Source organism: Lemur catta, chromosome 12 (assembly GCF_020740605.2).
Source record: "Lemur catta isolate mLemCat1 chromosome 12, mLemCat1.pri, whole genome shotgun sequence".
In the NCBI taxonomy this organism is placed as follows: domain Eukaryota; kingdom Metazoa; phylum Chordata; class Mammalia; order Primates; family Lemuridae; genus Lemur; species Lemur catta.
Window position 1 is genome coordinate 34087775 of NC_059139.1, and position 21972 is coordinate 34109746.

General features: G+C 43.2%; 1 protein-coding gene and 1 pseudogene across 3 annotated transcripts in view; both read left to right on the plus strand.

Annotated features, from left to right (window-relative positions):
* The window catches only part of IL31RA (interleukin 31 receptor A), a 75508-nt gene that overhangs the window by 47959 nt on the left and 5577 nt on the right, over nucleotides 1-21972 (plus strand). For all 3 annotated transcript variants that reach the window (XM_045565666.1, XM_045565664.1, XM_045565665.1), the window contains 8 exons: nucleotides 5091-5170; nucleotides 7737-7953; nucleotides 13419-13601; nucleotides 14505-14606; nucleotides 15814-15960; nucleotides 17746-17886; nucleotides 19758-19851; nucleotides 21076-21157. In XM_045565666.1, the coding sequence (XP_045421622.1) occupies nucleotides 5091-5170; nucleotides 7737-7953; nucleotides 13419-13601; nucleotides 14505-14606; nucleotides 15814-15960; nucleotides 17746-17886; nucleotides 19758-19851; nucleotides 21076-21157 (1046 nt within the window). The remainder of the gene's footprint in view (nucleotides 1-5090; nucleotides 5171-7736; nucleotides 7954-13418; nucleotides 13602-14504; nucleotides 14607-15813; nucleotides 15961-17745; nucleotides 17887-19757; nucleotides 19852-21075; nucleotides 21158-21972) is intronic.
* On the plus strand, nucleotides 15247-15344 carry LOC123648777 (annotated as a pseudogene).

The window sequence follows — 21972 nt, forward strand, 5'->3', positions numbered from 1 at the left end:
CCCTGCAATGACTTTGGGCAAGATACCTAATTTCTAAGTCTACTTTCACCGTTTCCTCACTATTTATTCCTCTTTTCTGTATTGAAATATAATTTGAAAATTGAATTTATAGTAGTACCTCCTTTTTAGTGTTATTTTAAAGAGTAAATGAAATACTGTGTGTAGCCCATAGTAAACATTCACTAAATGCTAGATTTCCTATTTCTACTACTTATCCTATTGTTATTTTTAATCCTCCTAGGAGCACCATAAAATGTGTAGTCACTCCCATTTTGGAGGTGAGGGAGTTGAGTTTCAGAGATGTTAATAAATGGCTCAGGTCACTCAGCATGTGTTATTGTTCTCAAGAGCCTTGCCCAGTGCCTGACCCCCAGTAGATGATCAATAAATGATGAATGTATTAGTTTCCTATTGTTGCTGTAACAAATTACCACAAATTTAATGGCTTAAAGCAACACAGATTTATTCTCATAGTTCTGGAAGTCAGAAGTTCAAAATCAGTTTCCCTGGGCTAAAGTCAAGGTGTCAGCAGGGTTGTTTCCTTTTGGAGACTGAGTGGAGAATGTTTCCTCGCCTTTTCCCGCTTCTAGTGGTAGCCTGTATTCTGTGGCTTGTGGTTCCTTTCTCTAGTTACAAAGCTTATAATTCCATCATCACATTACCTTTTTCTCCTCTTCTGTGTCAAATCTCTCTGCCTCCTTCTTTTTTTTTTTTTTTTTTTGAGACAGAGTCTCACTTTGTTGCCTGGGCTAGAGTGAGTGTCGTGGCGTCAGCCTAGCTCACAGCAACCTCAGACTCCCAGGCTTAAGTGATCCTACTGCCTCAGCCTCCCGAGTAGCTGGGACTACAAGCATGCGCCACCATGCCCAGCTAATTTTTTCTATATATATATTTTTAGTTGTCCAGATAATTGATTTCTATTTTTAGTAGAGACAGGGTCTCGCTCAGGCTGGTCTCGAACTCCTGACCTCGAGCGATCCACCTGCCTCGGCCTCCCAGAGGGCTAGGACTACAGGCGTGAGCCACCACGCCCGGCCTCTGCCTCCTTCTTATAGGACCTTTGGATCACATTTAGGGCTCACTTGGATAATCCAGGATACTGTCCCCATCTCAAGATCCTTAACTTATTCACCTCTGCAAAGTCCTTTTTTCCATATAAGGAAACATTTGTAGGTTCTGGGGACTAGGACCTAGGTATCTTTGAGGGCCATTTTTCAGCCTAACACAATGAATGAATGACTCATTCATTAGATGAATACTTGGTGATTGTCTACACATCGTCTTCTGAATTGTGGAAAGAAATACAAAAATGTCCATCCTTCTAACCTTCCTCTGAGGCTCTCACCTTGTTTATTTATGAGGTGTAGGTTCCAAAATGTGAATCCCCCCATGCTCATGATTTCAGGTGGTTGTGAGGATACTCACATTGTAATAGAAAACCAGATTTCAGTCTCATACCCAAGTCCCACGTTGGTCTCAGGTAACATCTGGGGTCAGCCTCTGTGCTTCCTGCTCCACATGATAATTTATTCCTCGGGATCCTGGATGAGTTTCCCACAAGACTAAGTATTGACAGATGTTTGGTGTGTTCACTCCTATAGTCAGATGTCTGGAACCAATTTGATGCCTTCTGAATTTTGTATTCCCTACTGGGGATGTTTGTGTGGGACCATTGAGCAAATAGTCCTCTTCCTTTGCCTACCTTTCAGCAGGCAGTCTGGGGACTAAGTACTGCCTCAGGTGTGATGGTGCTTTGCCCAGCTCTTCTCCCCGCTGTGGCTGTCACTCTTCTTTCCAGTAACGTCCTGGTGCCATTATGGCTCAGAGCCTCAAGCCTACTCAGCTCACGATAGTACAGCCACTCCCTAATGTCAGTCCTCAACTTTTTTTGCTGCCAGAAACAAGACTTGCTATTGTATCTGATTTATTAGTTCAGCTAGCTTGGTTAATTAGCAAACACCAGACGCTGGTGTTCTTTGTGTACTTTTCTAATTAAAGCAAATCAATACTTACTTGTCAAAGTCGCCACTAGAGAACTTTTGCTTTTGTTTTTCTTCATTTTTTCAGTTTCCCAGAGGAAATCCCCACACCCAGAAAATCCTAATTTCTTCTTCCAATTGATAAGCCATTTTCCTATTTCAATGAAATGCCAGTTGTTTAATGCATACCACCTCAAACCTTTCTAATTGTTTGAAAACTTGTATTCTAAGTTGAATGTGAAGCTCTACCTATTTTCTTTTGGATTTCAAACATATTGATTATTAGAGTTATTTACCTAAATTCAGGCATTTGAATATCTACTTACTACATGATGAAGATATAATTTGATTCAAATCCTGGCTTTATTACTTAAAAGCTTGTGATATTGGACAGTTGCTTAATTTCTCTGGGCTTCAGAAATAGGAACAATAATACTGCTATCAATAACTACAGGGCAGTAGGGATTAAACGAGATAATTCAGTAATTCACTTGCTAAAAGTTAGCTGTTTTTATTGTTGGTTTTTAACAAGGGTACCGGTATGTGTCTGATTGGTAGTGGTTGTGGGGAAACCCATATTATAATAGAAACAGTATAGCATCCGATTGTAACTACACCAGTCCAGACAACTGATGCCTTTGAATATGTAGATATTTTGGTTGATTTGTAAAACTTTAATTTTGTCTTTTTCATAAATACAGAGTTAGTACTTTTCATCCTTTGGTTAAACTGCAAATTCATTATAAACTCATGGTTAATGGAAATTTGGCTATACTATTTAATAACTGTAAAAGATTTACATACTAGTCAGGTAATGATTTTACAAAAAGCTGCATATATGGAAAGTGTATATTGGGAAGACTGTTTCTCTTTGGATAATAACTGCAGGAACTAGTGGCCCCAATGAAAGGAGAAAATACCCAATTAAACTCAATTCATTATTACCATCTACTAAAACTAAATAGGTGCCTACGCGCTAAATCTAAGAAGAATTTCACTCATATTTCTGGTCTAGTACCCGTGATGCTTATTTAATAATCAGTTTATTTTTGCCTATCTCTGTCCTTGACATGAATATTTAGGACTGGATAGGAGTGAACATTTTGTCTTTAGATTTTTTTTTCTTACTCTCAAAATTATTATCCCTGAGTTTGACTTTCCACGTGATGGGAACAGAGAGATTCTGCAAGTTAGAGACAGAGCAAGAATCCCTCTAATTCTTGTGGGTTACCTTTGACGTTCTAATGACTGTCACCTTCTGCAAAGACTGTCTTCTGGGAGGAACTTAGCTACTGCTTACACCTCACTGAAATCAGCCTGCTGTTCCCTGTGTGAGAAAGTTGAGTCCTGGCTGTCCTGTCTTCTGATTCAATAAAAACCTTTGGCAAATCAGAACACTCCTGGCAGAGCTTTTAAGACACACCTCAGTGGGATTCTGATGAGGTCATATATAAAGTCTAAACAGTTCCAATCGCCTTATAAGCAATTTAAATGGAATTACAATAGGTCTCATTGAAAGACCCTGGGCCTAACAGCTAGACTGTGTTAACCACACTTCAACCTCTGCAAGAGTGGTTGTAGAAATGTGACTCTCCATTGATGACAAAACAAGGTATTGACTTAACTGCCCTTTGGTACATTTTCCTACATTATAAGGTTGTCTTTAATTGGAGTTCAGTAATTTCACTGAATTCACCTAAAGTTAAAAAGATTCCCTGAAGACAATTTCTCAGTACTAAAATAGTTTATATCTTGGCCTGGGTGGTAGACCTCATTCTTTGTGGACCTGTTTATATTATCTCCAGCCATATGACTTCCTCGAGAAAGGATTCAGAGTGCAACAACTGAAGCTTCGATTAGGGACAGTGACTTTCTTCTCCAAATTGCAGGCCACTAGCCTTCTGGACAGTTCTCTGTGATTTCCTCTCGTGGTTAAAGTGTGTGAGTCATTCTTTAATCAGCATCGTAGCATTTTGGCATTTCAGGCGCATGCCAAGACATTCAACTATAAATTGCCAGTAATACATCCTTGCCAAAACTTGCTTGAGACATATTTGAGATACATAGTTCAGAGATCAAGTGAAATGTAAATTCCTTGTTTTTGTGAGTTTTATCCCTGCAAGGTTAGATCATCAGAAGCTTGTACACTTGTACAATGTTGTCTTAGAATATATTGTTTACTGAAGAAAGCTATAAGACAGGATTTGTGCCCTGGCATTGTGCCCACAACCCAACAAATGTACGTATATGATATTTCTGTGCTTTTGCTCAATTGGGATTGCAGAAATTATCCTTTTTGTTATCCTGTGTCCTTTTTGAAAGGATCCACATGATAATTTCTATTTATAAATTCAGTGTTCATAGCCAGAAAATAATTGCCTCTTCATATGAATTTATGAATTTCTATGCTTCCTTTTTATTAGACCATGAGAAATATGCAACTCAATGTGATTCTTTTTTAATCTTTCTGCAGGGAAGACCAGCATTGAATTTAGAGTTCAGGGAGGGACCTAGTAAGGGTTGTTTGTCTGCTCCTATCTTACTTAGTTTGTTCTTATATTTTATAACATTCTAAGTATGCAGTTCTATTTCTTTGGAAGTAGATATGGTATAAATTATGTAAATATATATGTATCTCCTTGTCAGTTATCTGTGTCAGTCCCAGCTTTAATGTAGAGAGATGTTAGATCTAGAGAACATGAGATGGTCACATTTTCATCCAGATTTGGGTGACAAATTATACAGGGTGTCCCAAAAGTCTCCAAACAAAGGAAAAACTTTGTAATGAATATTTTGTAAATAAAGGCACATGTAGCTATAATTTTCCCATTTTCCCTAAGTATGGTGACTTTTGGGACACCTGTATTACAGTGGGGTCTCTTATACATTTCTTATACCTTACATTAAGTTGTGAGACCCAAGAGCTATTGATTCTAGTCCTCCCACAACAAAATGAAGACATCACTGGTCATTGCAAGGCTGCCACCCCTGCCCTCTCCGCCTTACTCCTGCTGGCTCCCTCAAGGAAATCCTTCCCAACCGCCCCGCTCACCTTCCCCACCCCCTTTGCAACTGCATCCATGTTATGCACCTCACTCTTGTTTCTTACAGCTCCATATGGCCTGGATCTGTGGAGAATCTTGAGACCAGCTGAGGCAGATGGAAGGAGGCCAGTGTGGTTGCTATGGAAGGTGACTTCCCTCTGGGTTATTTATTTATTTTTTCCTGTTTAAAGACCCTTGGTCTCTTACCCCTCCAAAAACTGTGATCCTTGAAATTTTAACTCCTGTATTTCCCGCCCCCAGAGGGATTTATGATGCCCCAAATCTCACAATGGTTGCCCAGCTCAGAAAAGCCCCATAAGTCATCTTTGCAAATGGTCCAAATGTGTGTTACAGACCCTGGCTCCCTGTCTTTTTTGGTCAGAAACATTAACATTCGGGACAGGTACAAAGTGCAAATGTAGGAGGCACCACGACCTTCTAGAGGAAACCGTCGTGGGCTGGCCTCCACTGGGAGGCAATGGAAGTCTCTGTGGTCCCACCCTACGTCTGAGAAGAGCACGGACCAAATGGGTCAGCTTGCCAATGTGTCCTCAGGTCATTTTCACGTGTGTTGGCGATAATGGGGTGCAATGACAAAAGAGGGACCAAATGGTCCTTTCTGGGAGGGAGGCCTGGTAGTGAGGAACAAGGACAAGGCAGGTAGGTAATGCCAAGAAGAGGAGAAGGGAAGAGGAGAAGATCAGAGAAGAAAATGGGGAAAGGAACAGAAAGGAGGGAAAGAGGGAACAAACAGGAAAAGAAGAGGAAAATAGAAAACCCACAAGAAATAGGAGCGACAAGATGGGGAAGAAGAGCAAGAAGCAGAGGAGCAAGAGGCCAAAACTCTTCAGTATGTCTCCAGAATCCTCAGGTGCTCCTCACGGTGTCTCTTACTTGCTGACGTCCAGGCAAGTTCAGAATCCTTTTGAAAGTGGAGAAATGGCCCTGCTTTGCCAGATGACATTCCAGTCCCAATGCTGTAGTGTTAAAGCATGCTCCTACCTTTGCCCCTTACCCCCACCCCAGGGCCGTGGGACGGTCTCAGGTTGCAGGGGCTGCAGACAGGGAAAGCACAGCCAGTGGTGTTGGGAAATCTTTGAGAATCAGTTCCAGATGCTGCGGTTTCTTTGTTAGATGTCAAGTATGGAAACAGATGACCCTGTCAACACATTTTTTGGGGAAGAAAGCAAACTGACACACACCCACATGTGGTTTTAGCTACATAGCAGTGGGCACGGGCAAAGTAGGCCAACCTGTGAAGTGGGGAGATCACTTCCCTGCCCTCCTCCCTCTCCCGCTCGCTTTGGAACTGGTCTCTTTTTTGCCTCATGTGGAGAGAGTTTTCTAAGAATTTGAGTTGGTTAAGAAACAATGTTCTAAAGTGTTCCAAAATTAGATGGTGGTGATGATTGCACCACTCTATGAGTATACTTTAAATTCATAATACATTGAATTCACTTTAAAACAGTGATTTCTTTTTTTCTTTCTGAGATAGGGTCTGGCTCTGTCACCCGAGCTGGAGTGCAGTGGCCCAATCATAGTTCACTGCAGCTTCAAACTCCTGGGCTCACATGATCCTCCTGCCTCAGCCTCCCAAGTAGCTGGGACTGCAGGCAGGTAACACCATGCCTGGCTAATTTTTCTTATTTTTTGTAGAGACAGGGTCTCTCTATGGTGCTCAACACAGGCCAGGGACTCAAACTTCTGGCCTCAAGTGATCCTTCAGCCTTGGCCTCCCAAAGTGCTGGAATGACAGCCATGAGCCACCTCAGCTAAAACAGTGAATTTTATGGAATGTGAATTACATCTCAGTAAAGCTGTTACTTAAAAGACAGATTGGGTTGTCTTGAGAGTCAACCCAGTCATTAGGAAGAGTCTAGCTGATCTTTTGTGTCAGGGTCAGTGGCATAAAGGAAATTTCTGATCTGGGAGGGCAATGGGACAACGGGACTTCTGAAGTCCTGTCTGACCTAGTCATTCTGCTCCATCTCTGTGTGTAATCAATAACAGAAAAGGAACAACTGAGAAGTCCTATAATTTCCAGGAAATACTCAGCTTGTTGACTTCTAGGCAGAACATCTGGTTAGTGAGGCCAAGTTCAAGGCTGAAAATAAGAGTTTGGTTTAAAGCCCCAGGAGTTCCACCTTAAGCTTCTCACCAAAGGTTTGGGACTGGTAGGGCAGCCCCGAATGTTTTAGTTCTCTTAGCTGCCATGCCTGGCTGGGTGCCTGGTCCAGGGAAGCTGGCCCCCTCCTCAGAGGGGAAGGCGTGGAGATAAAAGACAAGGGCATAAGAACTTTCCAATCCTTGGACACCAGGGCAAGAGATGACCCAGGGCCAGACCAGAGTTGGGATGTGCTCGGAGGCTTGGTTTTTTAGCTCTTACCTCTCTACACGTGTGGGATGGAGTGAAAGACACAGTCAGAAGGAAATTAAGGTGGCTTGCTTTCATTGGCTTGGGCATTCTCCTAGGTTAGCCTCATGGAATTAAACCTATGTTAAGGATTGATATCACCAAGGTACCATTTAGTAAATCCTATCTTCTGGCACTGGAAGAGTTAATATCCCAGCCCAGGTTTTGTTATTCATCTCTAGGGAGTAATTATCTAATTGTAGTTTGGCACCTAATAGTTAACATTATCTCCTGCCCCAAACTCCACCACTTACCACTGTCTCAGTGTCTTTCTTTTTTTGTTGTTTCCTTGGGGTTCAGAATGCAAGAGGAGCCCCAGTCCTGGAGAAAACACTTGGCTACAGCATATGGTACTTTCCAGAAAACAACACTAATCTCACAGAGGCAATGAACACTACCAACCGGCAGCTTGAACTGCATTTGGGAGGCGAGACCTATTCGGTGTCTGTGATGGCATATAATTCTCTTGGCAAGTCTCAGGTAGCCACCCTGAGAATTCCGGCTATTCATGAAAAGTGTAAGTAGAGTGGCAACTTCTTCCTTAGGTGCCTGGTCACCCACTGGCCAAGGATCCGTCCCTATCCTCTCAAAGGCAGTTGTTTCTCTTGAGTCAAAATGAAAATGCAATGGGGACCCTTTAGGCTGTGGTGAGGAAATCAGAATCTACTGGTAATTAACAAGCCACTTGAAATAAAGTGCCCTTGGAACAAAGCCCAAAAGTGTTAAAAATCAGAGACTTTATAAATCACATAATGCAAAGTCATAAATCTAGAAGATCTACGTGCAGATTTTATTTGTTCTGGTCTGAATGAGTGTGAGCTGGCTATATAAAACTGTCATATTTGTTACATTTGTCCTCAGTGACTGAACACCTCCTTGAACTCTTCCCCCCACAGATGGCCCCCAGCCTTGGCTTAATTCTCACTTTCCTGTTTTCTTCCTTTTTCCCCTTCCATTTGGCTAAGTTAGGAAAAATTCTAATGTTTATATTTGCCACTAAATTGCTCATTACACTTTTGGTTACATAGTTTTTAACATTACTGCTCCCAGGCAAACTCATATTTTGTATCCTGTTCTGGAATAAAATATACCTTCTTTGACTCTCATTCAAAGAATTGCAGGCCATAGATTTCCTCTTCTCTGCTTTACTTTTCTCTGTGGAACTTAGTACTGTCCCTTATTCCATATATTTTCTCATTTATTTTATTACCTTTCTCTCCCTAAATAGGAAGCAAGTTCCATGAGGGCAAGGATTTTTGTCTGTTTTTCTTTTCTTTTTGTTTTTAACCTGATTTCCAACACCTAAAATAGCATGGAGGAGTTGGCATGGAGCAGGTGCACAGTAACTATTTGTTGAAACACAGCATAGTTAGGAACGTTCTCTCTGGTTTGCCACCTCTGCTCTGTTTGCTTAGACCCAGACTGGTTCGGGCATTTGTGCACCCACTCTAGGCTTCTCTGCCTGTGCTCCCTTCCTTCTCTTCTCCTTAAACTTAACCCACTTCATTGGGGTACACCTTCTTTGTTAAAGAAGTGCTGTTGAATAGTCATCTAGTGTGGCCCCAGAATGGGAGGCAGTAGAGAGCAGGGGATAAAAGCATGGGCTTTGGAACCCAACAGCCCTGGGTTCAAATCTTTTTTTTTTTTTTTTGAGACAGAGTCTCGCTCTGTTGCCCACGCTAGAGTGCTGTGGCATCAGCCTAGCTCACAGCAACCTCAAACTCCCGGGCTCAAGCAATCCTTCTGCCTCAGCCTCCTGAGTAGCTGGGACTCATGACATGCGCCACCATGCCCGGCTAATTTTTTTCTCTATATATTTTTAGTTGTCCAGATAATTTATTTCTATTTTTAGTAGAGACGGGGTCTCGCTCTTGCTCAGGCTGGTCTCGAACTCCTGACCTCGAGCGATCCTCCCGCCTTGGCCTCCCAGAGTGCTAGGATTACAGGCGTGAGCCACCGCGCCCGGCCTGGGTTCAAATTTTGACTCTTTGACAAGATACCATTAACCTTGGCCAAATTACCTAACCTACCTGTAAAATGGAGCTATTATATAATATTAATAATACCTACCTCATAGAGCTATTGTGAGGATTAAATAAGACTGTGTATGTAAAATGCTTTGTCTAGTGCTGATTGTTACTGTTGTCATTTTTAATAAAATTTCTGATTAATTAAATTTCCATTGGACATGGATTATCAACTTTAAAAACACTACAAAAATACCTTAACTAAAATTGTGCTAAATTTGCTTAGGTTTTTTCTGGCTTTGTGTCAGAATCATCAGTATGATCATCAATTATAATGTCCTAGACCAGATGTTGGCCAACGACAGCTTGCGGGCCAAATCTGGTCTGACGCCTGTATTTGTAAATGAGGCTTTATTGGAACACAGCCACACCTATTGGTTTACACATGTCTATGGCTTCTTTTGGGCTACAGTGGCAGAACTGAGTAGTTGGGACAGAGACCATCTAGCCCACAAAACCTAAAATAGTGACTATCTGACTCTTCCCAGAGGACGTTTACAGACCTCTGTCCGAGCCATATAAAAAAGTAATGTTCTACAGAATTTTGTTTAATAAGGTGGAGGCAACCGGAAAATAGTTATAATAATAATTATTTTTGTAAGTAAAACTAGCATTAAGTATAATTATCATATAGTTTCCATTAGTATATTACAGGCATTGTGGTAAGGCAACATAGGTTATCTCATTTTAGCCTTGAAATGACTCATGATGTAGGTACTGTTAGGTCCATTGTAGAGATGATAAACAGATTCAGGAAAGCTTAGTAATTTGCCCAAGGTCTCTCGGGTGGGCTTCCAGCTCAGGTCTGCACGATTCCAGACTTGTACAATATACTTTGTCCAGAATCTTGGCCTTGGTATTAATAAAGTGACTTGTAATTCTGGTCACAGATACTGTGTGATGCTGAACTGGTTGGACCTCTGTGGGCCTCCATGTTCCCCTCTTTCGCATAATGGGTAGGAATAGACGAACCTTCAGGTAGGTTCCTTCTGCCTGAACATCCTCTGTGTTCTGTGAGACCTTAGCCAGCAGGCAGCTACGGGAAAAGCACAGCCATTGTGTGGTTGGGGGGCCCAAGGAGGACGTCAGAATCGAGTTGGGGCAGAGGCCAGGTAGGGCCAGGATAGCTTGTGGAGGGAAGGCGCCGCCAGCCCCTGAGAACAGATTCCGTCGCTATGGAGTGACTGTCTTCATGCAAATCACAGGAAATTCATGGTCTTCACAGCCAAAGCCCTTTCCCCGTTTTCCAAGGAAGGATCCCTGTTTCCTACCACACCTGGGGATGTGTTGTATTTGGAGTAATGGCTCAAAAAGTTCTTATTGACTGATGGAAGGACCCAGCAATTAGTTTATATTCAGGAGAGCGATTGTTTGGAAACTTCTCTTTCAGCACTGCTTGACGTTGCCAGGCCTTTTTCCTTTTCAAGGTTGGCTCTTGGCTTCATGGGACCTTTTCCACATCCCTGTGGCTTCCTCAGTCTCTGTAGCACAATTGGCACTTTAGACCCAGCTCCTCCTGCTCCTCAGAGCTGCAGTGAGGAGGAGGAGTGTGAGATTAGGAACTGGAGCTCACTCATCTTCAGGTCCGGATTTGTGGGCAAGTCATTTATTGAGAAAGTGCCTGCAGGGAGACCGGAAAAGGAAGAGGGAGGCGGCTGAGCCAAAGGTGCTGTCTGAATTTCCTAGGGCTGCTAACAAAGCACCACAGACTGCGAGTCTTGAAACAACAGAAGTTTATTGCCTGGTGGTTCTGCAGGCTAGAAGTCCAAGATCAAGGTGTTGGCTGGGCCACACTCCCGCTAAAGTCTCTAGGGGGGGATCCTTCCTTATCTCTTCCTGCTTCTTGTGGCAGCTCCAGTAACACCAATAACGCCAGTCTCTGCCTTGGTCTCCACATGCCCAGCTTCCTTTGTGTCTCTGTTTCTGTGTCCAAATTCCCTTAAAAAAAAAAACCCAAAAAAACACAGGGTGTCTCACTCTGTGGTGCAGTCTTAGTTGACTGTAATCTCAAACTCCTGGGCTCAAGCGATCCTCCCACCTCAGTTTCCTGAGTAGCTAGGATCACACGTGTGTGCCCCCATACCTGGCTAATTCTTTTTTAAATTTTTTTGTAGAGATGGGTCTCACTATGTTGCCCAGGCTGGTCTCAAACTCCTGGCCTCAAGTGATCCTCCTGCCTTGGCTTCCCAAAGCACTGGGATTACATGTATGAGCCACAATGCTCGGCCAGATTCCTCTTTTCTTATAAGGACACCAGTTATATTGGGTTTGGGTTAAGGGCCTGCCATCTTGACTGATTAAATCTCCAGTGGCTCTATTTCCAAATAAGGTCACATTCTGTGGTACTGGGGATATCTTTTTGGGTGGACACAGTGCAACCCATAACAGGTGCAATCTGAGATAGGAGTCTCTGGTAGGGTGGTTCCTGCCAGATCCTGCAGGGGGACTCTGGAGTGTAAGTGACATCTTAAAGTCATCCCAACCAGGTAACACGCAAAAACAGTAAGAAGGAATCTGAGAGGGTCTGGGTGGAGCACCGACACTGCCTGCTGAAAGAGTGTAGGGAAGGTTTCAAATGCTCCAGCAATGACTTGCAGCCGGGACTGGCTGAGGTCACTGGGAGGCTGTGAGCAGGGAGGAGGGAGCTGCAGCCCTGGGGAGGAGGCGGGGTTGACATCCAGGCTTTGTGGTCCTGGCCCCTGCAGCTTCTCTGGCTTCACAGTTCCTTCATGCCTCAGTTGCCGTTTCTCAGACCTACCTTTTCAGGTTAACTAACTACCTGGCCTTCCTTCTAGGACTAGCAGCTGGAGTGTCGCAGAAAGACCTAGTTTGGGGAAAGGATCCGTAAACTGTGGCTCACAAGAACAAGACTCCTAAATATGCACCCAGCCTGCCAGGGCTTCTTGCCGAGGGGTAGCAGGATGCAAGACCTCCAGTTCCCAGCGCAAATGCCTACATTTGGCTTAGGCTTCCAGCTTCAAAAGGCTTTTTAGTTGTTTTTTTTTTTCTTCTTTTCTTTTTTTTTTTAAACAGGACACTCTTCTGCCCTTATCAGGATTGTCTTTAATGTCCATTGCAACATGCCTCCTGTGGGTGCAGGTTTTGGAGGCTGAGGTGCTGTGGGTGCTGAGGAGTGGGTGGCGGGGAGAAGCCACAGCCTGTCATCTCTGTGCCCCGCTGGCCTTGTGCCTCCCTCTCTGCCTCACAGCATCTCTGAATAGGTCTCCTTTCTTCTGTGTGTTTAGAACATTGTCAATAAGATAGTGCTCTGATTCTGATTAAATCCCAGATATTGGATTTGAAATCACGATATTAAAGTAATCTTTGTGGCCTGTTCCCAGAGATGAGTTTTTGGCCAGCCCTGCAGAAAATGTTGCCAATTACATATTTATATACTGATCCATGCCCAGGGACTTTGGATGGTTGTGTCTTTATCTCTCTGGTGCAGACACAATTTTTGCTACCTTAAGGATAGGAAACCATATCCAGTTTGTGTAGGGCAACCCTATATAGTTACAGTGTGAAGCTATTTCCCTGCTGTGACTTTAGGGTCACCATCTCCCACCTTCCCAACCACACAACTACTGGTGCCTGAAATTCCACCTTTGGAGATTTATTCTCTGTCTCAGGTTTGCTTTCCTTTGACTTGCATAAACACCTTTGAAAGGTAAGTCTTTTAGTTCTCAACTCTCTAGTGAGATCCTTTTCTGGAAACAGGTCAATTTGAGGAGGTAAAGGAAGATTAAGAAGGTATTTAATCATCAAAGGTGTTGCATAAGGCAAAGGGATACAATAAAAGGGATGAAAATGGCACCATGTGGAGGCTGCAGTGGAGACCCTGAACTTTGACCTTGTTTTACAGTTTGGGCAATGCACAGTGTGGTTGGTGCATTTGTGGTTGTTGCATTTGGGGATAAGTTGGTAGCTATGAAGCCATCCTTTTCTCTCCTTTCAGCATTTTGGTGCATTGAGGTCGTGCAGGCCTGCCTTGCTCAGGACCAGCTGGTGGTGGAGTGGCAAAGCTCTGATCCGGCGGTGGACACATGGATGGTTGAGTGGTTCCCAGATTTGGACTCAGAGCCCTCTGCTGTTTCCTGGGAATCTGTGTCTCAGGCCACGAACTGGACAATCCAGCAAGGTATCCAGTGCAGAACCCACAAGTTCCCTCTGGCAAGATTTGGTTTCATTTCCATCAGTTTTGAAATCTTTAACTTTGGCTTCAAAGCTGTAAATGTGGTTAATAGCATTTGACAAGCTCATGCAAGTTTAGGGAAGTGACACACTTCCTGGCATCTCCCAGGCAAGGTTGGCACAGAAAGCTGTGGGTATTGGACCACGTATCTGACCTGTCTCCAGGCAGAAAACACCATGTTAACACGCACCAAAAGAGAGCCCTTCTCAGATGTTCTGATTATCTTGTAGATTACACCAGAGTTTGGATCCCACTGTCCTACCTAGGACGTTCCCTTCAGTTCTGCCTATTTAAGAGCTAGGCCCTTTCCCCAGGTGATTGATATAGGGAACAGCCTTCTTTTCAAGACAGTCCTTGCCCCATGTACGATGAGTGAGGCTTTACCTGTTCAATCCCATCCCTCTGACCATTTCCTGATGCTGAATAGCATCCATATGAAGAGTAATAGGCATGCAGGGACGCAGGCAGGTAGACAGGCTAGAATTTGTGTTATCTGAGTTCTCCAGGGTGATATGCTGTTGACTGAAGGGTTCAGTTTCGTTCTCCAGTGGCCCCAAAATATATGATAACATCAGTGATGGAGGAGGGACTGGATCTCTTACTTTTCTCTTCCTGGATGACTCTGTAATTTGTCTGAGTGGAACAGGGTTCAGTTCTATGAGTTAATTAGAAAATCTTAGAGCAGCAATAGACATTAGAGACCAACCTAACCTTCTTATTTTCCAGATGTGGAAACTGTAGAGAAATCGAATATCTTCCATAAGTCTTAGGCCATAACTCTTAGTCTAGCATTCCTTCCACTCTGCCACACTCTGTACTTATGCTTATTTTTCTCTTTCTTTTTTCCAGATAAATTGAAACCTTTCTGGTGCTATAACATCTCTGTGTATCCAGTGTTGCAAGACCGAGTGGGCGAGCCGTATTCCATTCAGGCTTATGCCAAAGAGGGCGGTATGTATGGACAAGGCCCTGTGGGGGACAGGAAACCCTGGGGCCTGTCCACCATTCAGAGAGGGTCCGTTTGTGCTGCACCTTCATCCTGTAGGGACCTATGAATGTTTGACACAGCTGGGGTCAGGTTATGGATTTGCTGAATTTCAAAGCTGAGGTGGACATTAAAGATCAAGTCCAATCCCCTCATTTCACAATTGGAAAATTGAGGCTCAGGGAGGTGAAATAACTTACCCAAAGTCACAAACACCTACTGCAAATATAGGGGCAACCAGAAATAACATTTAATTAAGACCAACTCAGGTAGATTTAGAGAGTTCATCATAAGTTAGGGATGATAAAAATTCATTTTTAATTGTGTAGCAATAAGCAAGGGCTTTACTGGTGAATTGCTCAGAGTTTATACTAATCTTTTTGGAAGTTCACATCTTCCAGATTCAACACTGGAAAATATCTGCCACTCAAATGTAGCCTGTGGAGGCATAAACTTCCACTATTTGATAATAGCTACACTTTACAGATATGAATGGAAAAGCTGAGTATCAAATTGGAGTGAGGGGTCTACAAGAAAGTACCTTTTCTCTGGTCTTTGGTGTCACTTCTCTTCTTAAGATGGGTGACTCCAGAAAACAATTTTCCTATTGCTTCTCGGCCTTTTGGCTAAGATCAAATGTAGTATTTGTTCTTATCAGAAAACAATTTTCCGGCCAGGCGCGGTGGCTCATGCCTGTAATCCTAGCACTCTGGGAGGCCGAGGCGGGTGGATGGTTTGAGCTCAGGAGTTCGAGACCAGCCTGAGCAAGAGTGAGACCCCCATCTCTACTAAAAATAGAAAGAAATTAGCTGGACAACTAAAAATATATAGAAAAAATTAGCCGGACATGGTGGCTCATGCCTGTAGTCCCAGCTACTTGGGAGGCCGAGGCAGAAGGATCACTTGAGCCCAGGAGTTTGAGGTTGCTGTGGGCTAGGCTGACGCCATGGCACTCACTCTAGCCCTGGAACAGAGTGAGACTCTGTCTCAAAAAAAAAAAAACGAAGCGAAAACAATTTTCCCAAGAAGTTGATTCATTAATTCCCTACCCCGCCCTCACCTCCCACCTCCAGCGCTGTGGTTTAGGTCTGAGTACTGGCCAGAGCCTTGGTGGGAGGAGGATCTGCTGGGGTGTGATTCAGTGTTTATCATTCATCTCCCTGTTCTTTCCAGTTCCAACAGAAGGTCCTGTGACCAAGGTGGAGGACATTGGTGTGAAGACAGTCACGATCACATGGAAAGAGATTCCCAAGAGTCAGAGAAATGGTATCATCAGTAACTATACCATATTTTGCCAAGCTGAAGATGGAAAAGAATTCTGTAAGTGTGCCCATAGCCAGGATGCAAAAACTCCACATAGATGCTATGGGTAGACCTATTACAGGGTGGTTCCCATGGTTGTGACCTACAACCTTATGTGAGTCACTTAGCTTTTTTGAGCCTCTCTGAAAATGGGGCCAAGAGCACCCACCTTTTGAGGATTTGGGGGTTTAAATGAGAGCAAAGTGATGTACCCGAGAGTACTGTAGGAATGGGAGGAGTTGATGTGATTTGTGCTGATCAGGCCCTGAACGCTGACCACCCAGAAGCTCCATTATTTCTGGAAGGATATCCCTGGCTTAAAGAGTGGAGGGGGACAGACCCCGTACCATGACTTCTACTGCCCACTGCCAAGTCATACTGTTTTTCTTGAGTCCATAATGTCTCCTGACATCCTAAATTCTGGATTAGCTTGGATTCCTGTTTAGGCTAAAATTTTTATGTTATGTAAAATACATGTAACATAAAATTTACCATTTTAAACATTTGAAAGTGTACAATTTAGGGGCATTAAGAATATTCACAATGTTGTGCAACCATCACCACTATGTTTTTCCAGAACCTTTTTATTTTCACTCAAACAGAAGAGCTGTACCCACTAATTGGTCACTCTTCATTCCCCTCCTTCCCACAGCCCCTGGTAACCACCAAAGTACTTTCTGTCTATATGGGGATTGCCTATTCTGGGTATTTCATATAGAATCATAACAATATGTGGCCTTGTGTCTGGCTTCTTTTACTTAGCATAATGTTTTCAAAATGCATCCATGTCATAGCATGAATTAGTATTTCATTCCTTTTCACAACTGAATAATATGTCGTCATATGGATAGTCCCTATTTTGTTTATCCATTCATCAGCTGGTGAATTATCAATGGATTATCCATTCATCAATTATTTCAACCTTTTGGCTACTGTGAGTAGTGATGCTATGAACATTGGTATACAGATATCTGTTCGAGTCCATGCTTTCAATTCTTTTGGGTATATACCTACAAGTAAAATTCCTGAATCATATGGTAATTCCAGTTTAACTTATTGAGGAACCACCAAACTGTTTTGCATAGTGACTACACCACTTTACATTCTCACCAGCAATGTATGAGGGTTTCAACTTCTCTGCAGCCTTGTCAACATTTGTTACTTTGCATTTAAAAAAAATTATTATGGCTATCCTACTGGGTGAGAAGTGGTATCTCATTGATTTGCATTTCCCTAATGACTAATGAAGTTGAGCATCTTTTCTTGTAGTTATTGGCCATTTGCATATCTTCTTTGGAGAAATGTCTGTTTAATCTCTTTGCTTATTTTTAAATTGGGTTGTCTTTTTGTTGTTGAATTATGAGAGTTCTTTATATATTCTGGATATAAATTCCTTATCACATGTATGACGTGTAAATATTTTCTCCTATTCTGGGGTTGTCTTTTTATTTTCTTAATGTTGTTCTTCTGATGCACAAAAGCTTTTAATTTTAATGAAATCCAGTTTAACCTATTTTGCTACTTGTGCCTTTGGCATCATATATAAGAAACCATTGTGAAATTTAAGGTCATGAAGATTTTACCCTATGTTGTATTCTAAGAGTTTTTACAGTTTTAACTTTTATATTTAGGTCTTTGATCCATCTTGCTGGGCTAATTTTAAGCAGAACATGCATAGGGGTTGGAGTATGAGATGGCCAACCTTGGAATTACAGGTTCCAATTGTTCTTATTTTGGTGCTACTAAAACACAGCTTTTAGTCTGGCTTGCCTGTAATGTTTGACTTCTATGTTTTTCCTTTAGCCAAGACAGTCAACTCCAGCATGCTGCAGTATGGCCTGGAGTCCCTGGCACGAAAGACCTCTTACACTGTTCAGGTCATGGCCAGCACCAGTGCTGGGGGAGCCAACGGGACAACGATAAAGTTCAAGACATTGTCAATCAGTGAGTATTGCTGTCAAGCCCTGACTACCTCTCCTTGGCATTTACCTTAGGTCAGTGAGAAACGGTGTTTGCCAAAGGCAGGTGGAAGCCCAATGAATGGCAGTACCGAGGTGAAAGGAGCCGTCCTGCTTTCTGGCTCATTGACCTTCCTGGAAGGCACATGGGCGAGGAGGCAGGAGGGAGAGCAGGCAAACTGAGAGCAGAATTTGGAAAGATGGGTCATTTTGCTCCTTCCTCACAGGCAGCTGCCAGTCATCTCGAGGAGGAGGTGTCCAGTTAATGCTAGCTTCAGCCTCAGCACCTTGTCAACTCCTGCCTCAAGGCTGTCCCCAAGCTTATAGTCAACAGCTTCTGCAAGTCAGAGGATACTACACTACAGGGCCTTGGAGGGAAAACCTTGGTTAACCAAGCCCACAGGAAGGGGCTTAACCTCATCTCATTTGTGAAGTTTTTTTGGAAAAAAAGATCAGTGATATGTTGGACTTACCAGCTTTTACATTAAAAACTAGGGAGCAAGAAAAATTTAATACCTACCAGAAGTCACGTAAAATAGAATGTAGCTCCATATGATGGTTGGTTAAGGGAGATGTTCAAGAGGGAAGGAACATGGAATGAGAAGTGAGATGAAGCAGAAAGAAGGAAGGAGAATGGGAAAAACAGAGAAATATGTTAAATTTGCCAAGTCCTTGAGTGGCAGAGATTTGATTGTTAAGTATATACTAAAACTGTTTTAAGGAATGAACAACTGTTTAGACTAAAAACAAAGGAACATTGCCAAGTTTTGCAATAACTGGTCAAGGCAAAAATTGTCTGCTTGAAATAGTCATGAATGCCTGTTCTATCACATTTTTAAAGAATAAAATATCTTTATAACTCTGGAAAATGTGAGCATAGCATGTGTTTTTACATAGAAAACATGTTCTGTTTTTATGGAATAAGATTGCCTTTTGGAACTGTTTTTGATCTTGCTGTTTAAAATCTTTTAGAATCATATTATATTTTCATAACACTAGGCACAAATTGTATCAGCTCATGGGATTTTCTCCAAGGGGCTCCAAATGAAGGCAAGAGCCTGCTTGGGAGCCTCGAAGTTTCCTGGTCTACAGATCATAGATCACCCTGTGTCCATCTCTGATCCTTTACAATCCATTTTCCACACAGGAGCCACAGTTTCAAACCCTAGATGCCCTGCTTAAAACCCACCAGTGACTTTTATTGTATTATAAATAAAATCCAAACTCCTTCCTATAGCTTTCAGGGTCCTTCATCATCTGACCTCATCACCTACCACTTTTCTGCCTCCATTTATGTTCCTTGCCTTGTTCCTGTGTCAAAGGTTTTGCATCCACTGTTCCTTCTGCCTGGAATACTTTTGCATGGCTGGCTCCTTCTCATTATGATCAGCTTGAATTTCGCTTCTTCCTTGGCCACCCTATTTAAAGTTGCTACCCTCCCTTCCCCCGTACCCAGTTACTCTCTAGCTCATTATCCTGTTTTATCTGAAATCATCTCATGTTATTTAATGTCTGGATCCTTTACCAGAACGCAAGCTCCATAAGAGTAGGGATCTTGTATTTCTAGCTTATTGCTGTGTGTTTAATTACCCAGAATCGTGTTTGGCAAATAGTAAGTGCTCAATAAATAGTTGTTGAACGCGTGAGGTTTGAACATGGGACTGGCAAACACAATATATCATGCAGGGAGAAGACAACTGGATGGGAAGCTGCAAATCCCAGGGTTCTTTTAATTGAAAGAAAACTAATAAGAAATTGTGTTGCCGAAGCTACTAGAAGAAAAAGTTAATGTTTGATTTTTGTCAAGAAAGTGAGGAACTGAACTTACTACTGACTTCTGTTCTCCTTTTCCCAAAGGTGTCTTTGAGATGTTCCTTATAACCTCTCTGACTGGAGGAGGGCTTCTTATTCTCATCATCCTGACGGTGGCATATAGTCTCAAAAAACCCAAGTGAGTGTGTAGGCAACAGTGGGTGCCTTGAAAACCAGGGACAAAAAGGGGTGGAAGACATCATGGGTGCTTTCTAGGAGAGGACACTCTAGCGTTACGGGGTTGTTCATTCATTTATTCATTTGGTATATATTTACTGAGATTATTAGAGGCTACACTCTGTGGCTCATCACAGGTCTGACCAAGCAAGAGGACTTTCACCTCCCATCGCTCCGCACGCCAGGTGGGAGGCCGGGAGAGTGCCGGCTGCCCCATAGGCTTCCTCTGCCGCATTTACCATCTGAGACGAGAGGCCCTTTGTCTCATCGTCCAGAGGCCTTCCTGCAAGCCGCTCTCGCAGCTAGAGCAGGGAGCAGCATCCCATGGAGTTGGAGTGCTGGCCAGTCGTATGCCGGCACAAGCTTGTTGCTTGCTTGCACTGTCACAGGGCTGGCTGTAGGGGTCTTTGTCCTGCCTGTGCTGGTCACTGTGGGGAAGCAAGCGTGTCTTCACGGTCTTGTGCTTTCTCTCTGCAGTGAGCCCATGCTGCCCCTATGACCTTTCCCTGGTAGAGCTCTCTCTCCAGATTGAATAGTTGTGGGCTTTCTCTGCCAAGCAGCTGCGCTTAGTTAATGGTCAAGCTAATGCAACCTCAGTTAGCCGTGTAGGTTGTAACCAAGCCAGCAGCACAAATTCTTGTACATTATGCACTTAAGAAATCATTTTAACCTTTGCGTGCGTCAGAATCAGGCCCCACCCCAAGGGTTTCTCATCCCATGGTTCTGGGGTGAAGCCCGAGAATTTGCAATTCTAACAAGTTCCCAGGTGTTGCTGCAGCTGCTGGTTAGGAGCACACTTTGAGAACCCCTGCTCTGAAGTGTAGGTAGCTTATAAGGCTTGGAATGTTACCCTTCCCAGGGAATAAATCTCAAAGGAATGGCCGTGATGCTGCAGTTTCCAGCAACAGGACCAGGTAGGGACATGCAGGAGCAAGAGAGGGGGAAGGAAGGAACAGCTTTGTGTGGGCAGAAGTCTCCTCCCATTGCATCCCATAAATAGCTTGCAGTGTTACCCTCTTCTCCAAACCATTACACTTCCCTTTCCCGATTTCTATCAGGAGGCCCTAGTTAATAGGGGGCCATGCAGTTCCTCTCAGCAAAGCCTCACTCTTTTGGCTCAGCTATACGGTATGTATAAAATGCTTGCTGGACTCACTTCTTGTTTTAAAATCTTATCTCTTATTAGCAAATTGACTCACCTGTGTTGGCCCAATGTCCCCAATCCTGCCGAAAGTAGTATAGCCACATGGCGTGGAGATGATTTGAAGGTAAACGCTCCTGTTTTTATTAAGGAAATCATTGTGCAGGCTGGCTGTGGGAGGTGGACAGGGTGGACGGAGATGGGGCGGAGTCCCGGGCTGAGCTTTTCACATGAAGAGAACTTGAGGTTGAAAAGTGCCAGGGAGTGGCCGGCGGGGCAGATGGAATCAACCTTTCTAGAACGACTTTGACCTCATGCTTTGGACAAGAGGGGGGGGTTTCACCAGGCTCATGAGCACCAGTGTGTTCCCAGAATGGAGCTGGTCCCACAAAGGATGCCACAGATGACAGAGCCCAGCCCCACCCTTCTTGACTTGACTGTCTAACTGGGGGGAGACGGGGCCTGGCTGTAAGAGTTGAGGCCGTTTGAAAAGCAGCCAAGAGCAAATCAGTTTGGATCGCGAGGGGATGTTGGTGGGCAGGGCTGTCCACAGGCTGCCTCGAGGTGTTTTTCAAACTTTATTCAATTGGCATTGGGGTTTTTGAGTGCATATTCCTTAAGTAGAAACCCTCCTTTTCCTAAGGTTTTAAATTGAAAACTGTTATGAAATTTTTAAGGTTTAATTTCTTGCTTAAGTAGAAGTAAGCCCAAATATAACCTTTCAATCCTTATTATTGAAAAATAGTCTCCAGTTTTTCTTTGATCTAGAAATTTTAAATAGTAGTCTTTATTTATTTTATTAGTCTTTTTTTGTAGCGTGGATATTTTTGTTAGTGGACTTCATTTCTATTTTCTTCTCTCCATTATCAGTCTTACATTACCCTATTTACTTTCCGGCATATGAAAAGTTACTTAGAGAGTAAATGAATTCACAGGCAATGT